At 41.6% G+C, this 17,216-nt stretch overlaps 1 protein-coding gene across 1 annotated transcript in view; it reads right to left on the bottom strand.

Annotated features, from left to right (window-relative positions):
* The window catches only part of LOC138952168 (endoplasmic reticulum membrane-associated RNA degradation protein-like), a gene marked incomplete in the record, with an annotated part of 18,375 nt that extends 1,787 nt beyond the window's left edge, over nt 1-16,588 (bottom strand). The window contains 14 exon segments of the mRNA XM_070323767.1: nt 839-973; nt 1,972-2,042; nt 2,530-2,595; nt 3,196-3,381; nt 4,408-4,476; nt 5,074-5,103; nt 5,804-5,906; nt 6,347-6,461; nt 7,094-7,236; nt 7,859-7,956; nt 8,891-8,980; nt 13,021-13,128; nt 14,322-14,479; nt 16,258-16,588. Coding sequence (XP_070179868.1) covers nt 839-973; nt 1,972-2,042; nt 2,530-2,595; nt 3,196-3,381; nt 4,408-4,476; nt 5,074-5,103; nt 5,804-5,906; nt 6,347-6,461; nt 7,094-7,236; nt 7,859-7,956; nt 8,891-8,980; nt 13,021-13,128; nt 14,322-14,479; nt 16,258-16,441 — 1,556 coding nt within the window.
* Between the last annotated feature and the right edge of the window lie 628 nt (nt 16,589-17,216).

The following is a 17,216-nucleotide window of genomic DNA, read 5'->3' as shown; positions in this document are numbered from 1 at the left end:
AAAAACAAATATAAAGGCAAGCAGCCCCCCCCCCCCCCACACACACACACACACAACACAGAGCATACCTGCCACCTGAATAAAGTTGGAATGTGTTCTTGTGACAACGTGTGCAGCGAATCCAAACTGGTTCTTAAACTGTAACATAGAGCGTAAATATTTCTTTGAGAGAACTATTTTGTACTAGGCGTTCATTTTTACACATAGCAAGTTTAAATTAAGCTCAGAAGTTTCCATGGACAATCATCAAAAAGATACTTATGGAAGACATTTGTGTGGAAAAATAAGCTTACATGTAATCATAGTTCATAGTATTATCCCGGCGTTCAAATAATTTTGGTCAAGCTCCCCTTCACGATTTCCCTTTTATTTACAGTAGAACCTGTCTATGACAACCATCAAACAGACCATGCTCAATATGGAAAGGTGAATCGAATACACGTTGTAAAAAACCCCAACTCTTCTGGGATCCTTTAGGGGGGTTGGTGTGGGCCGGTGGTCTCTTCATTTCAAGATGGTCGCAGAGGCTGGTTTAACTGTGTTTATAGTTTGTGGATGTTTTAAAATCAAAAATAGCCATTTCAACTCAGTCAAGCATGTCTTTTAAACCATATTTCTTGTTACCAATGATAAGGGTGGCTGGGAAGGGGGGGGGGGGTGTGTGTGTGTGTGTGTGTGTGTGTGTGTGTGTGTGTTTACGGTAGGCAAATAACTATATTCACCATACAAACACTAAGATTCATTCTGCTTCCTATTTCACTCACAAGAAGTGGTGAACAATTACCTTACTAGTTATTAATTACCCAAGGAAAAGTCTTGAGAGAGAGAAAAAAATTACCAGTCAAGGTCATCTTTGGAAACGGGGCATGCTTTGGCCCATGGCTGACACTGCCAGAGAGAGGTCAGTTCCCTCTGTGTCCTTGTAAACAGCTCATTGTCCTCACACAGTTTGGAGGGACCATCACCATCTCCTCTGAAAGGAAAAACAATCACACACACACACAAAAACTCTGTCAAAATTACACATACGTGTGTTTTAAACAAGGTTTTATTCTATTGAACATGGTGCAATAATAAAACGGGAAATATAATAGGGACACGAACTCAAGCAAACGTTTATATTACGTGCCCCACGCAGTTGGAGAATAATATAATTGTGATGTCGGACATACCATTACTAATATACTATAGAACTATCTGGATCAAAATCAGAGTCAAAGTAAACCCAGAAAAGTAAAGCAAAGAGTGAGACAGAACTAGCAGAGGAAAGAGGGCGGGGGAGGGGGGGAAGAAAGAACGGTAGAGACATGTAAAGAGATGAGAGCGCGTACGGTTCAGAGCAAACACCAACATGCAGTTATTGTCAAACACATCACATCTACTTGAATATTACTACCTTTTGAAGGGATGAAACTGCTTTCTTGTATGCGCTTTACATTTAGTAGCAGTTTTTATCATTTTTATTCTTATACTCCAACGGAAGTTCTACTTTAAGCTTTGAGAAAAGAAACTGCTCCTAGCTGTTCACAGTAGTCAACTGCATATAATCAGAAACAATCAATCAACAAATAAAAGACTGAAGAAAAACAACATTAAACTTTACCATATCAACAACAAAAAGAAGGAAAGAACCAAGAAACATGCTTCATTGGTGGGAGCCCACATTTGCTTCAAAACCAAACTCAGAAAATCGCATCAGACCCGTAACATGTAAAACAAAAATACAAAAACGAAAATAAATTTCTGACAGAGAAATGTGTATACAGTGGAACCCCCCTTTTAAGACCTCCAAAAATCTGAGAAAAGCAGGTCTTAAAAAGGAGGGAGTCTTAAATTGGGGTAAATTTACAGAGGTTACGCCACAAAGTCTGCCAAAATAAGGTCTGAAGAGGGAGGAAGTCTTAAATTGGGGGGTTCCACTGTAAAAGTGAAGGAATACCTCCCATGCTGATGATGAATAAAAGGACTCACAGCAACTCGAGGTCAGCCGACACCTGCACAAAGTCTCTTGTTTTGTCCAACAGGGTGAGAAGGCCGCAAAACTGTGAAAAAAAGTGTCACAAATCTAAACATTAAAACATGTGAAAAATGAGAAAGTATAGATGCGTGCATGGCTTTTATTGCAAGAACTCTTTTTTTAACATTGACAGAATCCATCAATAAAAGAAAGAAAGAATCCCAACCAAACAGCTAGTCAACAACAAAACAAAACAATAACAACAACCAACTGCCCCCCCCCCCCCTCCCCCCCCCCACCCCACACACAGAGTGAATCATTCATTCACATAAAACAAACACATTTAAAACAACCACAGACGCATCCCATGCATGTAACACACACACACACACACACACACACACACACACACACACACACACACCACACACACACACACACACACACACACACACACACACACACACACACACACACACGTGCACAATCACTCAGGCAGAAACAGATAGACAGACATGCAAGCAGACATACACACAGTTTGAATCACAAGATTTTTACACAGTTTTACAGACCTTTTGCTGCAGTATGGCCACAGGATGAAAGACCGATCTGTAGAACTGTATTTTCTGCACCATTTCCTGAACACAGCAAAACCGTCACAGCTAACATTAGTTTAAATCAAATAACTTATGCTATCCTTTACAGTTTGCAGTTCCGTTTGCTGCTAAAAGACTGGCTTTGGTTGTTTTCATTGTTATGGATTATTTTTCAGTTAAATAAATATTAACAACTGCAACCAATCTAACAAACAAATAACTGACAAGAATGGGAATTAAAATATTTGCCTTTTCTCATGAGACAAATCACGCGGAGAGAAGCACCAAAAACAACAGCACGGAATCACTCAGAACTTGTAAACATAAAGAGTATATATATAAACCCCTCTTCATCCATACATCAAAATGACAAATAAACAGACAGTTTCAAATACAGTGGTACCTGTGATGAAAGGACACCCTTTTGATCAAGCCAATGTGTCCTACATACATTGCAGGACCTGGCCTGCCACGACAGGTATATTTTGGTAGAGATGATAAAAAAAGGGACAACAAAAGGTGTCCTTTTAAGAGAGGTGTACTCTTATCAGGGGGGCCACACGTCGCAGGTACCACTGTACTGCCAGAAGCAAGCAAAAAAAAAAAAAAAAAGCAAGTCTAACGTTAAAACTGTTCACACACCTGGACGCAAGAGTTGGCCGTGAATGATGGTAATTCAGGACGTAAACGATGGGCCAAAAAGACGGCAAAGCACACAAAGGGATAGACAAATTTGTCATCCACAGCCTCAAAGTCTATTTCACCGTGGCTGACGTGGTCTCTGATCCTGGGACCGTCAGGATAAATCAACAGATCCTGTAGCAAATCCTGTCAACCAGAGAAGGCATTTGTCAGGCACAGTAAATGTTCGTGAAATAGATCTGTTTCAGGTCAGCCTATATCTTAATATGCGGCAGTTTTCACTCCAGCTTTTACACTGCTAGTTCTTTCATCATCATTAATAACTAATTCTGCCCTTATTTAATCTAGAGAGAATGGGAAGGGGCTTGTTTTAAGATTTACAGAGTGTAGTACAATGAAACCTTTTCTTAAAACAGAGAAGGTCTTATTAAAACAGAGGGGGTCGATCTTAAGAACCAGAGGGTCCTAAAAGCCAGGTTTGGTTGTGTCTAAAAATTCATCTGCATTATAAGACTGCATGACTCTCATCGTCAAGAGCTAAATGTATCTGATTCTTGAAGATTAAAAATAAAGGAACCACTGCAAAGTGAGTCAATGTAATTTAGGAAATCACAATAATAACATTAGTATTGAGTGGTGGCAGGGTTTGTTGATTTGCAAGCAGTCTCTCATGCTGTCTTTTGTGGTCAAAGTCATGAATGTTCATGATTGTCTTGGGCACTGCTGATTATATTACACTATTTGACACTATTTTTCTACCCACTATTCTCCTGATATAGCCATGCGTGACGTTAAAATCGTAAGTGGAGCGTATAAGAATGTGTAAGTGGAGCGTGGTCGAATGTCCATGTGTGAATGGGTAAGTTGAGCGTATAAGAATGTCCATGTGTGCGATGTGTAAGTGAGACATGGATGTGTTCATGACTGAATGCGTAAGCACAATGCAAGGAATGGCCAGAGATCGAGGTATGTGGGAGGTGTGTTTATAACCTGCTATGTTATATAGTGCTATATGTCTTATGTAAAAACAATGTCCTGTTTGTATTATTGTTATGTACCACACCTGAATTTCTCTATGAGATAATAAAGTATTCTTATTCTTATTCTTAAACACTGAAAATATCTTCACTCCTATTTTAACATGCTAAGTCTTTTCCATGTGGCTAATTTGGCAAACAGCCCATTATTTGTTAGAGAAAACACAAAATGTACCATGCATGGAGTAGTGAGGAACCCAGGCAGTTTATTTGTAGTTCCATCTGGTAGTGTTTTCTCCAGCATCTGTTACAACAAGAACAAAACAATGCATGCTGACTGAATCCAATATGAGCTCATTTTAGCTGAAAGAAGAAAACGTCAGTCGGTAAAACTTCAAGTTCTTTCCAATCTCGTATCTGTTGAAAACAGCTGCATGGTCTACTGCCTTGTCAAAAGACTTGTATAGTAAGGTAGCTTCATGCTAAGACACAAAAATATTCTTATAAAATTCCTTTTTTTTTTTAATTAATCAACAAGAAGCTTTGACTTCTAGACGAAGGTGGTTATGAGGGGATAGAAGCTTTATTCAACCATAGTATTAACTGTATCTCAATCGTGTATGCCTGTGTGTGTGTGTGTGTGTGTGTGTGTGTGTGTGTGTGTGTGTGTGTGTGTGTGTGTGTGTGTGTGTGTGTGTGTGTGTGTGTGTGTGTGTGTGTGTGTGTGTGTGTGTGTGTGTTGTATGGTGTGTGTGCTGATGTTTTTTGTACATCGCTGTGAGCTCTGGCGGGAAGGGGTGATTCATAAGTGTTCTTTATTATCATTACTGTATTATTATTATTACTTTTCTCCCCTCATTTCAAGCCGTTGTTATTCAGTAAATCAAAATGTTTTACTCACTTCACTGAATGTTGTATAAAACGCTGATGACTGAAATAAAAGAGAAGGAAACAGTTTTACTGTTATATATGTATGACATAACATTGTTGCAGCATTGACCCTTTACTTCAGATAAACTAGCAAACCAACAAACAGGTATTCACAGTACTTTGTAAAGATATGGCCCTAATATAGTACACAACTGTGGTCAATAATATGGCAGCATACTCGCGCTCTCTCTTTGTCTAACTCCCTCGATCTCTGTCTCAGTCTGTGTCTCTCCGTCTGTCTGTCCGTCTGTCTCTTTGTCTGCCTGCCTGTCTCTCCGTCTGTCTGTCTGTCTCAGAGCTACACCATGGTGCATATCATGTAGGTGACTCACTCGATCAGCATAGAACAAAATAGCTTTGTCTTTGAAAAAAAGATAATTACCGTTTCTGCACTTTGACAAATACAAATAAATTATTTTTTGAAGATCATAATTGGCAGCCTTTTGCCATCCAATATATAAAGTACATATATAGCACAAAACGTGCAGCTCTAGCGTTCATCTAAATGCAACTGTTCAATATATACAAATTGGCCAATCAAAGGCAAATATCAGCAAGCTCGCGGGAAGATCACAGCTACCTGCGTCTAGGTCGCAGCAAGCTCGGGGAAAGCTTGTGGCAATTAGCGGACTGGGACATCGCGACTAAGTTGCAGCATGCTCACGGGAGGGTCCTGGCCTTTTTTCTGTAAGGGTACTAACCTCAGCAGTGAGAACTCTCTCAGGACAGCTGTTGACAGTGGCAAACACGCGACGCAGGCAATGCTCTAATAGTGGCAGCAACAGTGCAAGACAGTAACCGCACCTGAAAACCATTATAAAGCACAACGCCTGTAATTTAAACGACTCATGTACAGATGTCAAAACTCAAGTCTTGCCGTAACATTTTGAACTCATTTCTTTTTCTCCCGTCACACCCTTATAGAGAATAATGATAACAATTACTTGATGAAAAAATCCCCATAGTACTTTACCTTTGAGTTCAAACTATAAACATGCCCCTTTGTTTCCCACTTTCTTCCTCTCTTTGTTTTGTTCTTTTGTTTAAACTGGGTTTTCTTTAAAGTTTCTTTCTGCCTTTATTTGCCCATTAATGGACAAAAAACATTACGTTGAGGTTATCTCTGACGTTTTTCAAGCTAGACCTTTGAAACTTTGCACACTTAAAGACGGACAGGGATGAATACTAAGACTCACCCATTCCTCAGGCGAGTCAACAAAATGTAAAAATGTGGACAGCCCTACCGGTCATTGGGGTACAGGTCAGAAACAATTAGCTGCCACTGTCCGTCCATCTGGGGTTGAATCAAGGAACTCTCCACCAGTACATCTTTTATAGCTTGTAGATTGCTGACCTTCTCTGAAAATGAAATACCCACAAAATCAAAATCACAGACATGTAAAGACAAGACAAACATAGATACATCTATAGAATGACAGCAAGGGTCATTTCTCTTTTTTTTTTTAGTTTTTATGGTCTCTTTCTTAACTTTTGCTGTCACTATGTTTTCTGTTTTGCAACTCGATCGATCTATCCAAAAAATTTTCATCTAATTTTTTTTTCAATAAGTCTTTTATAAGATGACAAAAGATGTTCATACCCACAAAACCAAAACCACAGACATGTAAAGACTAGACAAACATAGACACATCTACGGAATGACAGACTCAAACACATATTTATATCAGAAACTCATGTCAAAATAGATTCCTAATACACTGGATGAACTGTAATTGCCATGGAAAACAGTTTTAGGAACTGCCGGGTGAAACATTTACAGGAAGGGTCTTGATTCGGTTATGTTATATGCTCTCCCAGCACTATTTTGGTTGTAAGAATCAACTCATTTCTCAAAATGTGTTTAGTTTTTATGGTCTCTTTCTTTACTTTTGCTGTGGCTATGTTTTCTGTATTACAACTCTCTCTAAAAGTTGTCATCTCATTTTTCATTCATAAGCAAAACTTGGTTGTACAAACAGACTGCTACATACCGGAGCTTGGTGAAGAAATGAGCATCTTGCATTGTACTTCTGACGTCCAAGTGAAATACGGTCTCTGAGGAACCTTGTCAATTCCCTTTCTTGACAACAGGTCTCCGATGCTGACCGCCAAAAGCACAAGGAAGCAGCAGTACCTGTATACCATGAACATAAGTTTTAAAAAAACCAGTCACATTAATGGGCAAAGAAAGGTAGAAAGAAACTTTTAAAAAACCAACAGCTAGTATAAAGAGAAGAACAAAAACAACAAGAAATTCCTCCGAGGTAGGAAAAACACCCCCGTCAAAGGGAAATAACCTTCTCAGTTGGTGGCAGTGAGAATGGTTATTTCCCTTTGACCATTAATATGTCCCTCTATAAGTCCTTGTATAATTTTAATCCACCAATAACTCCCTAACCGTGTGTTTGACTGGTCCCAATTTTTGTAAGGACCGTCTGAGGAATGTATAGAACCTGTTCACCAAGTTTGGTGACGATCGGTCCGTTCATTCTTGAGATCTATATGCGAACACAAACACACAAACACACAAACAAACAAACAAACAAACACATCGACCGAATCCTATACACACCCCTATACCGGGGGTGTAAAGAGAGGAAGAAAGGGGGAAACAAAGGAGCATGTTCACAGTTTGAACTAAAAGGTTAAAAGTATTATGGTGATTTTTTTTATCAAGTAATTGTCACCAGTATTCTCTATTGTATGCACACTTTTGGCCCCTGAGAGCAAAAGCAGAATATGAAGCATGATCTGACCTGTTGGATAGTTCTCCATCAGCCAGAAATCCATGCCATGCAACGTTTCTCAGATTCAAGGAAATTGGAGGTCCCATCACTACCCGCAACATTTGAACCTGTAACATTAAAAATAAATCCTTTTCACCGTTTGCCACTCCATTCCTTCTTCCTGACTGAAAGATGAAATAAAGAAAATTTGCATTCAATGGTACAGGGCTTTGTGATGTTATGTTATGTTATGTTATGCAGATCAGAAATGAAACTGCAAGGTGATGAATCAGATGTATGGTTACGTCAGAATATAAAAAAAAATGAAATGTTTGAATGAATGTCTTTCTGTGTGCAAAGTATGTTTCAAGATGCAGTGCAAATCCCCATTTAAGACCTCCAAAAATCTAAGAAAAAAATCAGTTTTGGGCATCCTTTTTAAACACAGTTAGTAGGGCTGATGGGATCTATGTCGACCAAAAGAGTGGGATTCCCTGTAGGTGGAGTTCCTGTAGAGGAATTCCCTGTATACAGGGAATCCCACAGGGTGGAGTTTTTCAATACAACTTGCAAACCATACTCGAATTTCAAAGAAATATCAAAAATGATCGAAAAACATCAAATTCTACCGATGTCGCTAAGCAGCACGTGACTTTCTGCGATATCAGCGAAACTCTACAGGAACTACTCCCTGTGGTATTCCCTGTATACAGGGAATCCACCAACAGGAACTCCACCTACAGGGAATCCCACTCTTTTGGTCGACATAGACTCCATCAGCGGCAGTAGGTGACACGCTAACTCACTCACCGCGTGTAGTGGCTTACATTTCCTTACATGCGGTTTTCATCCTTCGTCTTCTTCGTTCATGGGCTGCAACTCTGACGTTCACTCATGTTTTTTTACGAGTGGGTTTTTATGTGCATGACCATTTCTACCCCGCAATTCAGGCAGCCATACACCACTTTTGGGGGATTTTTCAGCTTAATAAAGTAATATCAAGAGTAAATGCTGAGCATGAATGCAGCATGTTTTCAAACAACAAAGAGGAATGATGCTTACCACAGAGACCCCGAGAATATCAGCAAGCTCTTCTGTCGCCAGTAGATCCTTGAGCATTGAGGGGCACTGACTGCCTTTCAGGAGGTACACCTACAACCAGTCAGCAAAATCATAACACGAAAATCAACCTCATTCAGTTTGTGCTAAAACATACATATATATATACTAGAGGAATACCCGGCTTCGCCGGGGTGAATCGCGAGACAGAGACAGACAGCGTGGCGGTTCACCACAATCACCTTTGAAGGCGAAATCCTGTCAAACGGGATTGAGAATTTTAGAGCTTATTTCTTAGCCCTATATTATCTGTTATGGCTTCTCAAATGCCAGAACATACAGACAGACAAAAGCCGCTAGACCCCATCACAAACAGAACTTTATAATCCACAGGTGTTGCCCACACACACACACACACACACACACACACACACACACACACACACACAGAGAAACCGTATATATATATATGTATATCTATATCTATAAATATATAGAGATAGGTGACAGTGTATTTTTCGCGTGGCTATAAATTGATTCGACCTTTTCACTTTGACAGTAAGAACAACTTACGGGTGCAAGGGAAGCGTTCTGGACAGCGCAGTGACATTCTAAAAATAGTAACGTAGAAACGGGAATATGGATTGAAGCCATACGAAGGAAGGGAGATAAACGCAAAACACTGGAGAAGATAAGGAAGAGTTACTGGGAATGGTGAAATGAACAGAAAAACCAAAATCGGTTCAGCGCTGCGCGCTGAGAGCACGTATTGAAATATCTCATCGATGATATTGTGTCCGGGGTGTGGCTGAATACGGTGTCCAAATTTGAAAAAGATCCACCGAGAACTTTGGCTTTGGCGTGTCGGTATGGGGGCCCGGGTAGCTCAGGTGGAACCAAAATCGGTTCAGCGCTGCGCGCTGAGAGCACGTGTTGAAATATCTCATCGATGAGGTTGTGTCCGGGGTCTCTCTGAATAAGCCCACCAAATTTGAAGCAGATCCATCGAGAACTTTGGCCGTGCATCGCGCACACACAGACACACAGACACTAGTCGTATATATATATAGACTAGAATGAATACCCGCTTCGCCGGGTAGCCGGCTTCGCCGGGAAGAAGTACTTAGAGCCATACGCCGGCTTCGCCGGGTCCGAACAATGGACCCGCCAAGCTTAGGTCCCTCCCATATTCGTGGAATGGGAACAGCACGAAAATGATTCAGTGGCCATAATGCCATTCCTGACCATATCGAGTCCCATCCTTGTCGACGAATGTAACCGTGTTAATCACCTTTGGAGGCGAACTCCACTCAAACAGGACTGAGCAAGTTAGAGCTTATCTCTAAGCCCTTTTGAACTGTTATGGCTTCACAAAGGAAGGCCAGTACATAAAATTACACAAAAGCCGCCAGACCACATCACAAACAGAACTGAACAATGCACAGGTGTTGCTCACATAGAGACACACACACACACACACACACACGCACACACACAAACACAGAGAAGCCGTATCTATAGAGAGATAGATGACAGTGTATTTTTCGCGTGGCTATAAATTGATTCGACCTTTGCACTTTTACAGTGAGGATAATTTACGGGTCCAATTTACGTTCTGGACACTGCGGTGACCTTCTAAAAATAGTAACAGAACGCCGGGAATATCCGAAGATGCCCCCTTCATACTGTAGTGCACCACACGAAGGAAGGGAGGTAAACGCTGAAAACATGGAGAAGATGAGAAGATAAGGAAGAGTTACTTATAATGGTGAAATGAACACAAAAACCAAATTCGGTTCAGCGCTGCGCGCTGAGAGCACGTGTTGAAATATCTCATCGATGATATTGTGTCCGGGGTGTAGCTGAATACGGTGTCCAAATTTGAAAAAGATCCACCGAGAACTTTGGCTTTGGTGTGTCGGTATGGGGGCCCGCAAGGGCGGATCAATTCACTTTGGAGGGGGGGGTTACAAAATGACTGCGAAGATACAAGTTGACGGCGCCGAAGGCGCCTAAGCCTCTAGGGGGGTCCGGGGGCATGCCCCCCCGGAAATTTTTTTTATCCAAAGAAGCAAAATAGAGCTATCTGGTGCATCCTGAGCCAATAAATTACCTCTTTTTTGGGGGGGTGGGGGGGGTTACGTAACCCGTGTAACCCCCCCCCCAGATCCGCCCTTGGGCCCGGGTAGCTGAGGTGGAACCAAAATAGCTGAGGTGGAACCAAAATCGGTTCAGCGCTGCGCGCTGAGAGCACGTGTTGAAATATCTCATCGATGAGGTTGTGTCCGGGGTCTCTCTGAATATAAGCCCACCAAATTTGAAGCAGATCCATCGAGAACTTTGGCCGTGCATCGCAAAGACACAGATACACAGACACACACACAGACACACAGGCAGACACAAGTCGTATATATATATAGATAGATGTCACAGAAGCAAAGACTTTAATGTACATGTTGTCATCTTTGAGGATTCAACCTTCTGGAAAAAAATGTAATACAGTGGAATCCCCCTTTTAAGACCTCCAAATATCTGGTCTTAAAAAGGAGGGAGTCATAAAATGGGGGTAAATTTACAGGGCTTATGAACAAAAAATGCATAAGGACAAGGTCTTAAAATGGACGAAGTCTTAAAGGCACAGTGCAGCTCACAGCCTTCGTTTTGCGTTTTTGTTGCAGCTGAGTGCATTTACAGTTCAAAAATCCTCCTCTGGTAGTAAAACAAACCCAAAACTACCCAACGACAACATCTGTGAAGCTCGACAGTTTCTTGTTCACGCGAGTGCATAAATTAACCTAGTTATTACGTGGTGTTTGGTCGGAGTTCGATTCAATTGAGTGATTCCGGCCTCCATTTTGTTTTACACAAACTCATGATGACGTCTGACATAGTTTGCTAGTGACTGTCTTTTTGTGCATGATGTGGTGATTTATCTGATCTAAATTTAGATCCAAAAATAGGTCAAGACCAGCCGGGTCCGAGTACGAAATTAATTCGTAAAAAAATCGCAGTTCTTGACTCTTTGGGTGCAAGTCAATGAAACTTGGTAGTTCTTCTAACGGATAGCTGCCTGAGGTATGACTACAAGCCCCAAGGGCTCCGTGCACCTGGATTTGACAAGTTCAGTACCTTTAAATTGGGGGGGTCTTAAAATTTAATGGGGTGTTCCACTGTAGACCATTAGGTTACTGAGAGTTTTCTGATGTAGAAGTTAATTCTCTGCTTTAACCCTTTTGCTGCCAATCAAAACTTCCTGACTGCCAGGGAATATTGGAGTTCGGGGTGTAATAATTCACAAAAAATTCTAGCTCCAAACTGGCAGTTATAGGTAGGAAAGTAAAACCTATGTTATTTTTAAAGGAAATTCAACCAAGAATCTGTTTTTAGTATCTAATCATGGAAATAATGCACAAGTGCAGGACGGGTATATACCCGTCCTAAGGCAGTCAAGGGGTTAATATATTATAAGTTCTTTTTTTTCATGTCTCTGGAGCTGAGCAGAAAACACATAATACTAATAGACAACAAGAAGAGCAAACGCTCGATCGAGTCACTTTCGCAGTTCTGAATATTATATGAGGCATCAGATGGACAGGAAGAAATTGCTATTCACAACACAATGAGTCACGTTGACATAAAATTTGAGCCCGGTCACTTTTATAGTTTCCGAGAAAAGCCCAACGTTAAGTTGTGTGTTGCCGAACAGAAAAGGCTAGTTATCTCCCTTGTTTTTCTGATAACGTTCGTAAAAGGCTACAGATGTAAATACTTTGATGTAAAGAATAATCCTACAAAGTTTCAATCACATCCGATGAACTTTGTCAAAGATATAAAATGTCTAATTTTTCCTTTGACGCTGACCTGTGACCTTGAAAAAGGTCAAAGGTCAACGAAACCATCGTTAAAGTGTAGAGGTCATTGGAGGTCACGACTAAACAAAATATGAGCCCGATCGCTTTGATAGTTTCCGAGAAAAGTCCAACGTTAAGGTGGTGTCTACGGACGGCCGCCGGACGGACGGCCGGCCGGACAGACTAACACTGACCGATTACATAGAGTCACTTTTCTCAAGTGACTCAAAAATGTAATGCAGACATGTCTGAATCTAATGCAAACAAGGTACATGTACTTACATTTCCAAGAGATCTTTCCAGAACAGCAGAAACCAGCAAAAGTGATATAATGTTTTCGGGGCAAGCTGTCAGGTCTGTTTTCATCATCTCCATAAAGTCACAAAATACCTGGAAACATAAGAATTAAGCAGGGAAAAAGAACTGAGCACAGCTGAGATATCATATCAGACACATGCTACTATTCACCTAAAGTTTCCACAACAATTCAAACAAAACAAATCAGAGATGTGACTTAATTTCAAAAGGCAATTAAAGAATATACCTGTAAAGCAGAGGGTTTAGATTTTGTTATTTATATATCTTCAATCAATCAATCAATATGAGGCTTATATCGAGCGTATTCCGTGGGTACAGTTCTAAGCGCAGGGATTTTTAAAAAACATTTTTTTTAATGCAATTTATATCGCGCACATATTCAAGGCGCAGGGATTTATTTATGCTGTGTGAGATGGAATTTCTTTACACAATACATCACGCATTCACATCGGCCAGCAGATCGCAGCCATTTCGGCGCATATCCTACTTTTCACGGCCTATTATTCCAAGTCACATGGGTATTTTGGTGGACATTTTTATCTATGCCTATACAATTTTGCCAGGAAAGACCCTTTTGTCAATCGTGGGATCTTTAACGTGCACACCCCACTGTAGTGTACACGAAGGGACCTCGGTTTTTCGTCTCATCCGAAAGACTAGCACTTGAACCCACCACCTAGGTTAGGAAAGAGGGGAGAAAATTGCTAACGCCCTGACCCAGGGTCGAACTCGCAACCTCTCGCTTCCGAACGCAAGTGCGTTACCACTCGGCCACCCAGTCCTCAATATCTTATTGAGTAGGGGAAAAAAGAAAAAGAAAAAAAAAACCCACCAGAACCAGAATTACAACCCCAAAACATGCGTACATTTGGCTGAACTCGGTGCTGAATGAAAGTGGATTAATAGATGACATAATTAAAGGCGTTACAGAGACAGTGGAACCCCCCTATTAAGACTCCCTAATTTAAGACTTCCTTTCTTTTTCAGACTTTCTGTTCATTACCTGTGTAAATTGACCTCTGTTCTCTGTTTTGTTTGTTTGTTTGTTCGTTCATGGACTGAAACTCCCACGGCTTTTACGTGTATGACCGTTTTTACCCTGCCATTTAGGCAGCCATACGCCGCTTTCGGAGGAACCTCTGTTTTAAGACTCCCTCCTTTTTAAGACCTGATTTTATCAGATTTTGTGGAAATCTTAAAAGGGGGGTTCCACTGTATTAATATGGTGTTACAGTGTCCAAAGTGTCAAACAATCTGTCGTGTACCTGCTGAGATTGTGTCCACCAAAGTTTTGAAAGAAGTATGGACTGCAGGTCTGAATTACTGGCAGTGGCTGCACTACTCAGTGCATGCTGACACTGTGCAAACACTGGGGCCAAAGCTGACACGGCTTTCTCAAAGTATTCTGCAGTGTTGTCTGGTGCTGGAATTAGAATGTTTACAAAATTATCATGACGAACACGAGAACATTTTTATAAAATAGCTGTGTTCACACTCACAAACGCGCGCACACACACATATATATATATCATATGCCTTTCCAATATTTCATATAATATTCATTAAAAAAATTCTCTGATAGATGCTGGTCACTATAATTGTCCATACTCTGCAACATCTACTGATCTACAGCAGTGATCATTTATTCTTTATCCTGCTTAAAAAAATAATCAAAAAAATAATATGCTTCCAACTCCCAGTACAACTACAAGATTTAGTTAGTGAGTATCGTACATATATCTTCTTCTTCTTTCTTGATGTGGACTGGGTTCATTCGAACGTCTGTAGTCCAGCGGCGGAGTACTGAGTAATTGGTTACTGGTGGTGGGTGACCCAATAACTCCGAGAAGATGGTTAAAAGTATAAAACTATTTACACGAAGAGCTGCAGGGTTACTGTGTCAGCGAGGCAAGTCCGTGGGTACGACCCAGACCAGCTTGGAAGGACTCCAGTGAAGGAGCAACTGTGGTCTTAGGGTCGAGCTTGTTCCACTGACGCAGTGTTCGGGGGAAAAAGGAGTTGAAGAGAACAGGATGGGATGCCCTCTCCTGGAACAGTCTCTGGGCTCCTCTGGTGCGGCTGTCGCCAGAGGTGTAGAACTCGGCCTTGTTGATGTCGACTATGCCGTTGTTGATCTTGTAGAGCATAGTGAGGCGGTTGGCGAGTCTTCTGTCGGCGAGTGGTTCCCATTGGAGGGTCTTCAGCATGCTGGTCACACAGCCTGGGGTCCGATCGCTGTAGTTGTTGTGGACGTAACGGGCTGCTCTGCGTTGGACTTTTTCAAGCTCCGTGACGTCTTTCTGAGAGATCGGGTCCCAGACTGGCGAGGCGTAGTCAAGGACCGGTCTGACCATGGCCTTGTACGTAGCAGCTCTGACGGTGGTGGTGCACTCCCGGAAGTTCCGCCGCAAGAAGCCCACAGTTCTGTTGCCCTTGTTGACAGTCGCTTGCACGTGGCTGCTCCAGGACAGGTCATCGGAGATTAAGACCCCTAGGTACTTGCTGGATGGTGTTGTTTCCAGAGTCTGTCCATGGAGGCTGTAGGAAGTTGGCAGGATGGGCTTCTTCTTGTTCGGGGCAATGCGGATGACGGTGCACTTGCTGGGGTTGAACTCCATCTGCCATGTTGATTCCCACTGTTCGAGGCTGGATAGGTCCTGTTGGAGCTGCAGGCTGTCCGCTGGAGAGGATATTCGTTTGAAGAGTAGGGAGTCGTCTGCAAAGAGTTTGACGCTGCTGAACTGAACGGATTCAGGGAGGTCGTTGATGTTCTTGATGACTGTAACAAAAAAGATCGAGAGAGAGGGGGGGGAGAGAGAGAGATAGAGAGAGAGAAAGAGAGAGAAAGAGAGAGAGAGAAAGAGAGAGACTGAGAGAGAGAGAGACTGAGAGAGAGAGACTGAGAGAGAGAGAGACAGAGAGAGACAGACAGAGACAGACAGAGACAGACAGAGACAGAGAGAAAGAAAGTTAAAAAAACAAAGGAATACTGTACTCACCAATACAACAACGAGACAAGACGGTACGAATTTTCGCTTATGGAAGCTTCATCAGGAAAAACAAGAACACAAAAGACAACAAAAAGCAGACGCAACACGGAACGAACACGGTTTGAAAGAAAATGGAGGGGAAACAGAGAAAGAGACAGAAACAGAGAGACAGAGCTAGTCAGAACACAATTCCCACGATAAACGCTCTCACCAGGGAGCAAAGCTGCAATCTGATCTAGCCGCAAGTCCACTGTGGATACCAAACACCCGCTGTTAGCGTTACTCCTACTTTCATTTTCGTCAAATCTGATCTGGTCACAGTGGTCGCACCCAATACCACAGATCAACCGCCGCACTGCAGGCGACAAAGCGGTGTCAGGCGAAGCGATCTCCATTCAAACGCAGAACAAGTCCACTGTCACTGTTTCGTCAAGTCTAACAAGCCATTTCTTTCTACACAGCAACAAGAATCACAAGGCAAGTTCATGCGAATGCAATGGAAATTTGGTATTATTGTTGTGCAATGCAGTACTTGAGAGTGCCCTCCCTTGAAGACGTCTTCTTATCGGAACGTGCATAAATAACATAATACCTCCTGCATTCGCAACACAGAGATACAGAATATTCTATATATTAATATCTGTGATTCGCAAACGTGACTTTCAATTTTTGATGATGATTGTTTTTTTAACGACCTCACGGTTAAACCATTAGAGGCATGTTACCCCGACAGTGACTTTAGATAATTAAAAAAAAAAAATCAAAACTTGACTAAATATAAAAAGGAATTTCAATGCTTAAATCCAGCTGACTTTTAAATCATGCTGGGAGCGTTGAAGAATCATCATCAGTGGAACTTGAAGCCTTCCTAAAAATAACGGTAGAAGTGATAAATTGCCTTCAGTTCTCTTGTGCCCTTCTCCGTCCGTATTTCTAATCATACAGGGGGTACATGTACAGCGGTCTGATGACAGGTCAGAGCAACTGAATCTTTTCGCAAGATCTTTTATATTTTTGTGTGTCAAGTAAAGTAGAATGTACAAAATTAACAAGTCGCGTAAGGCGAAAATACAATATTTAGTCAAGTAGCTGTCGAACTCACAGAATGAAACTGAACGCAATGCCATTTTTCAGCAAGACCGTATACTCGTAGCATCGTCAGTCCACCGC

Source organism: Littorina saxatilis, linkage group LG17 (assembly GCF_037325665.1).
Source record: "Littorina saxatilis isolate snail1 linkage group LG17, US_GU_Lsax_2.0, whole genome shotgun sequence".
NCBI lineage: Eukaryota > Metazoa > Mollusca > Gastropoda > Littorinimorpha > Littorinidae > Littorina > Littorina saxatilis.
Note: the sequence above shows the minus strand (reverse complement) of the source record. Positions and strands in the feature narration are given on the sequence as shown.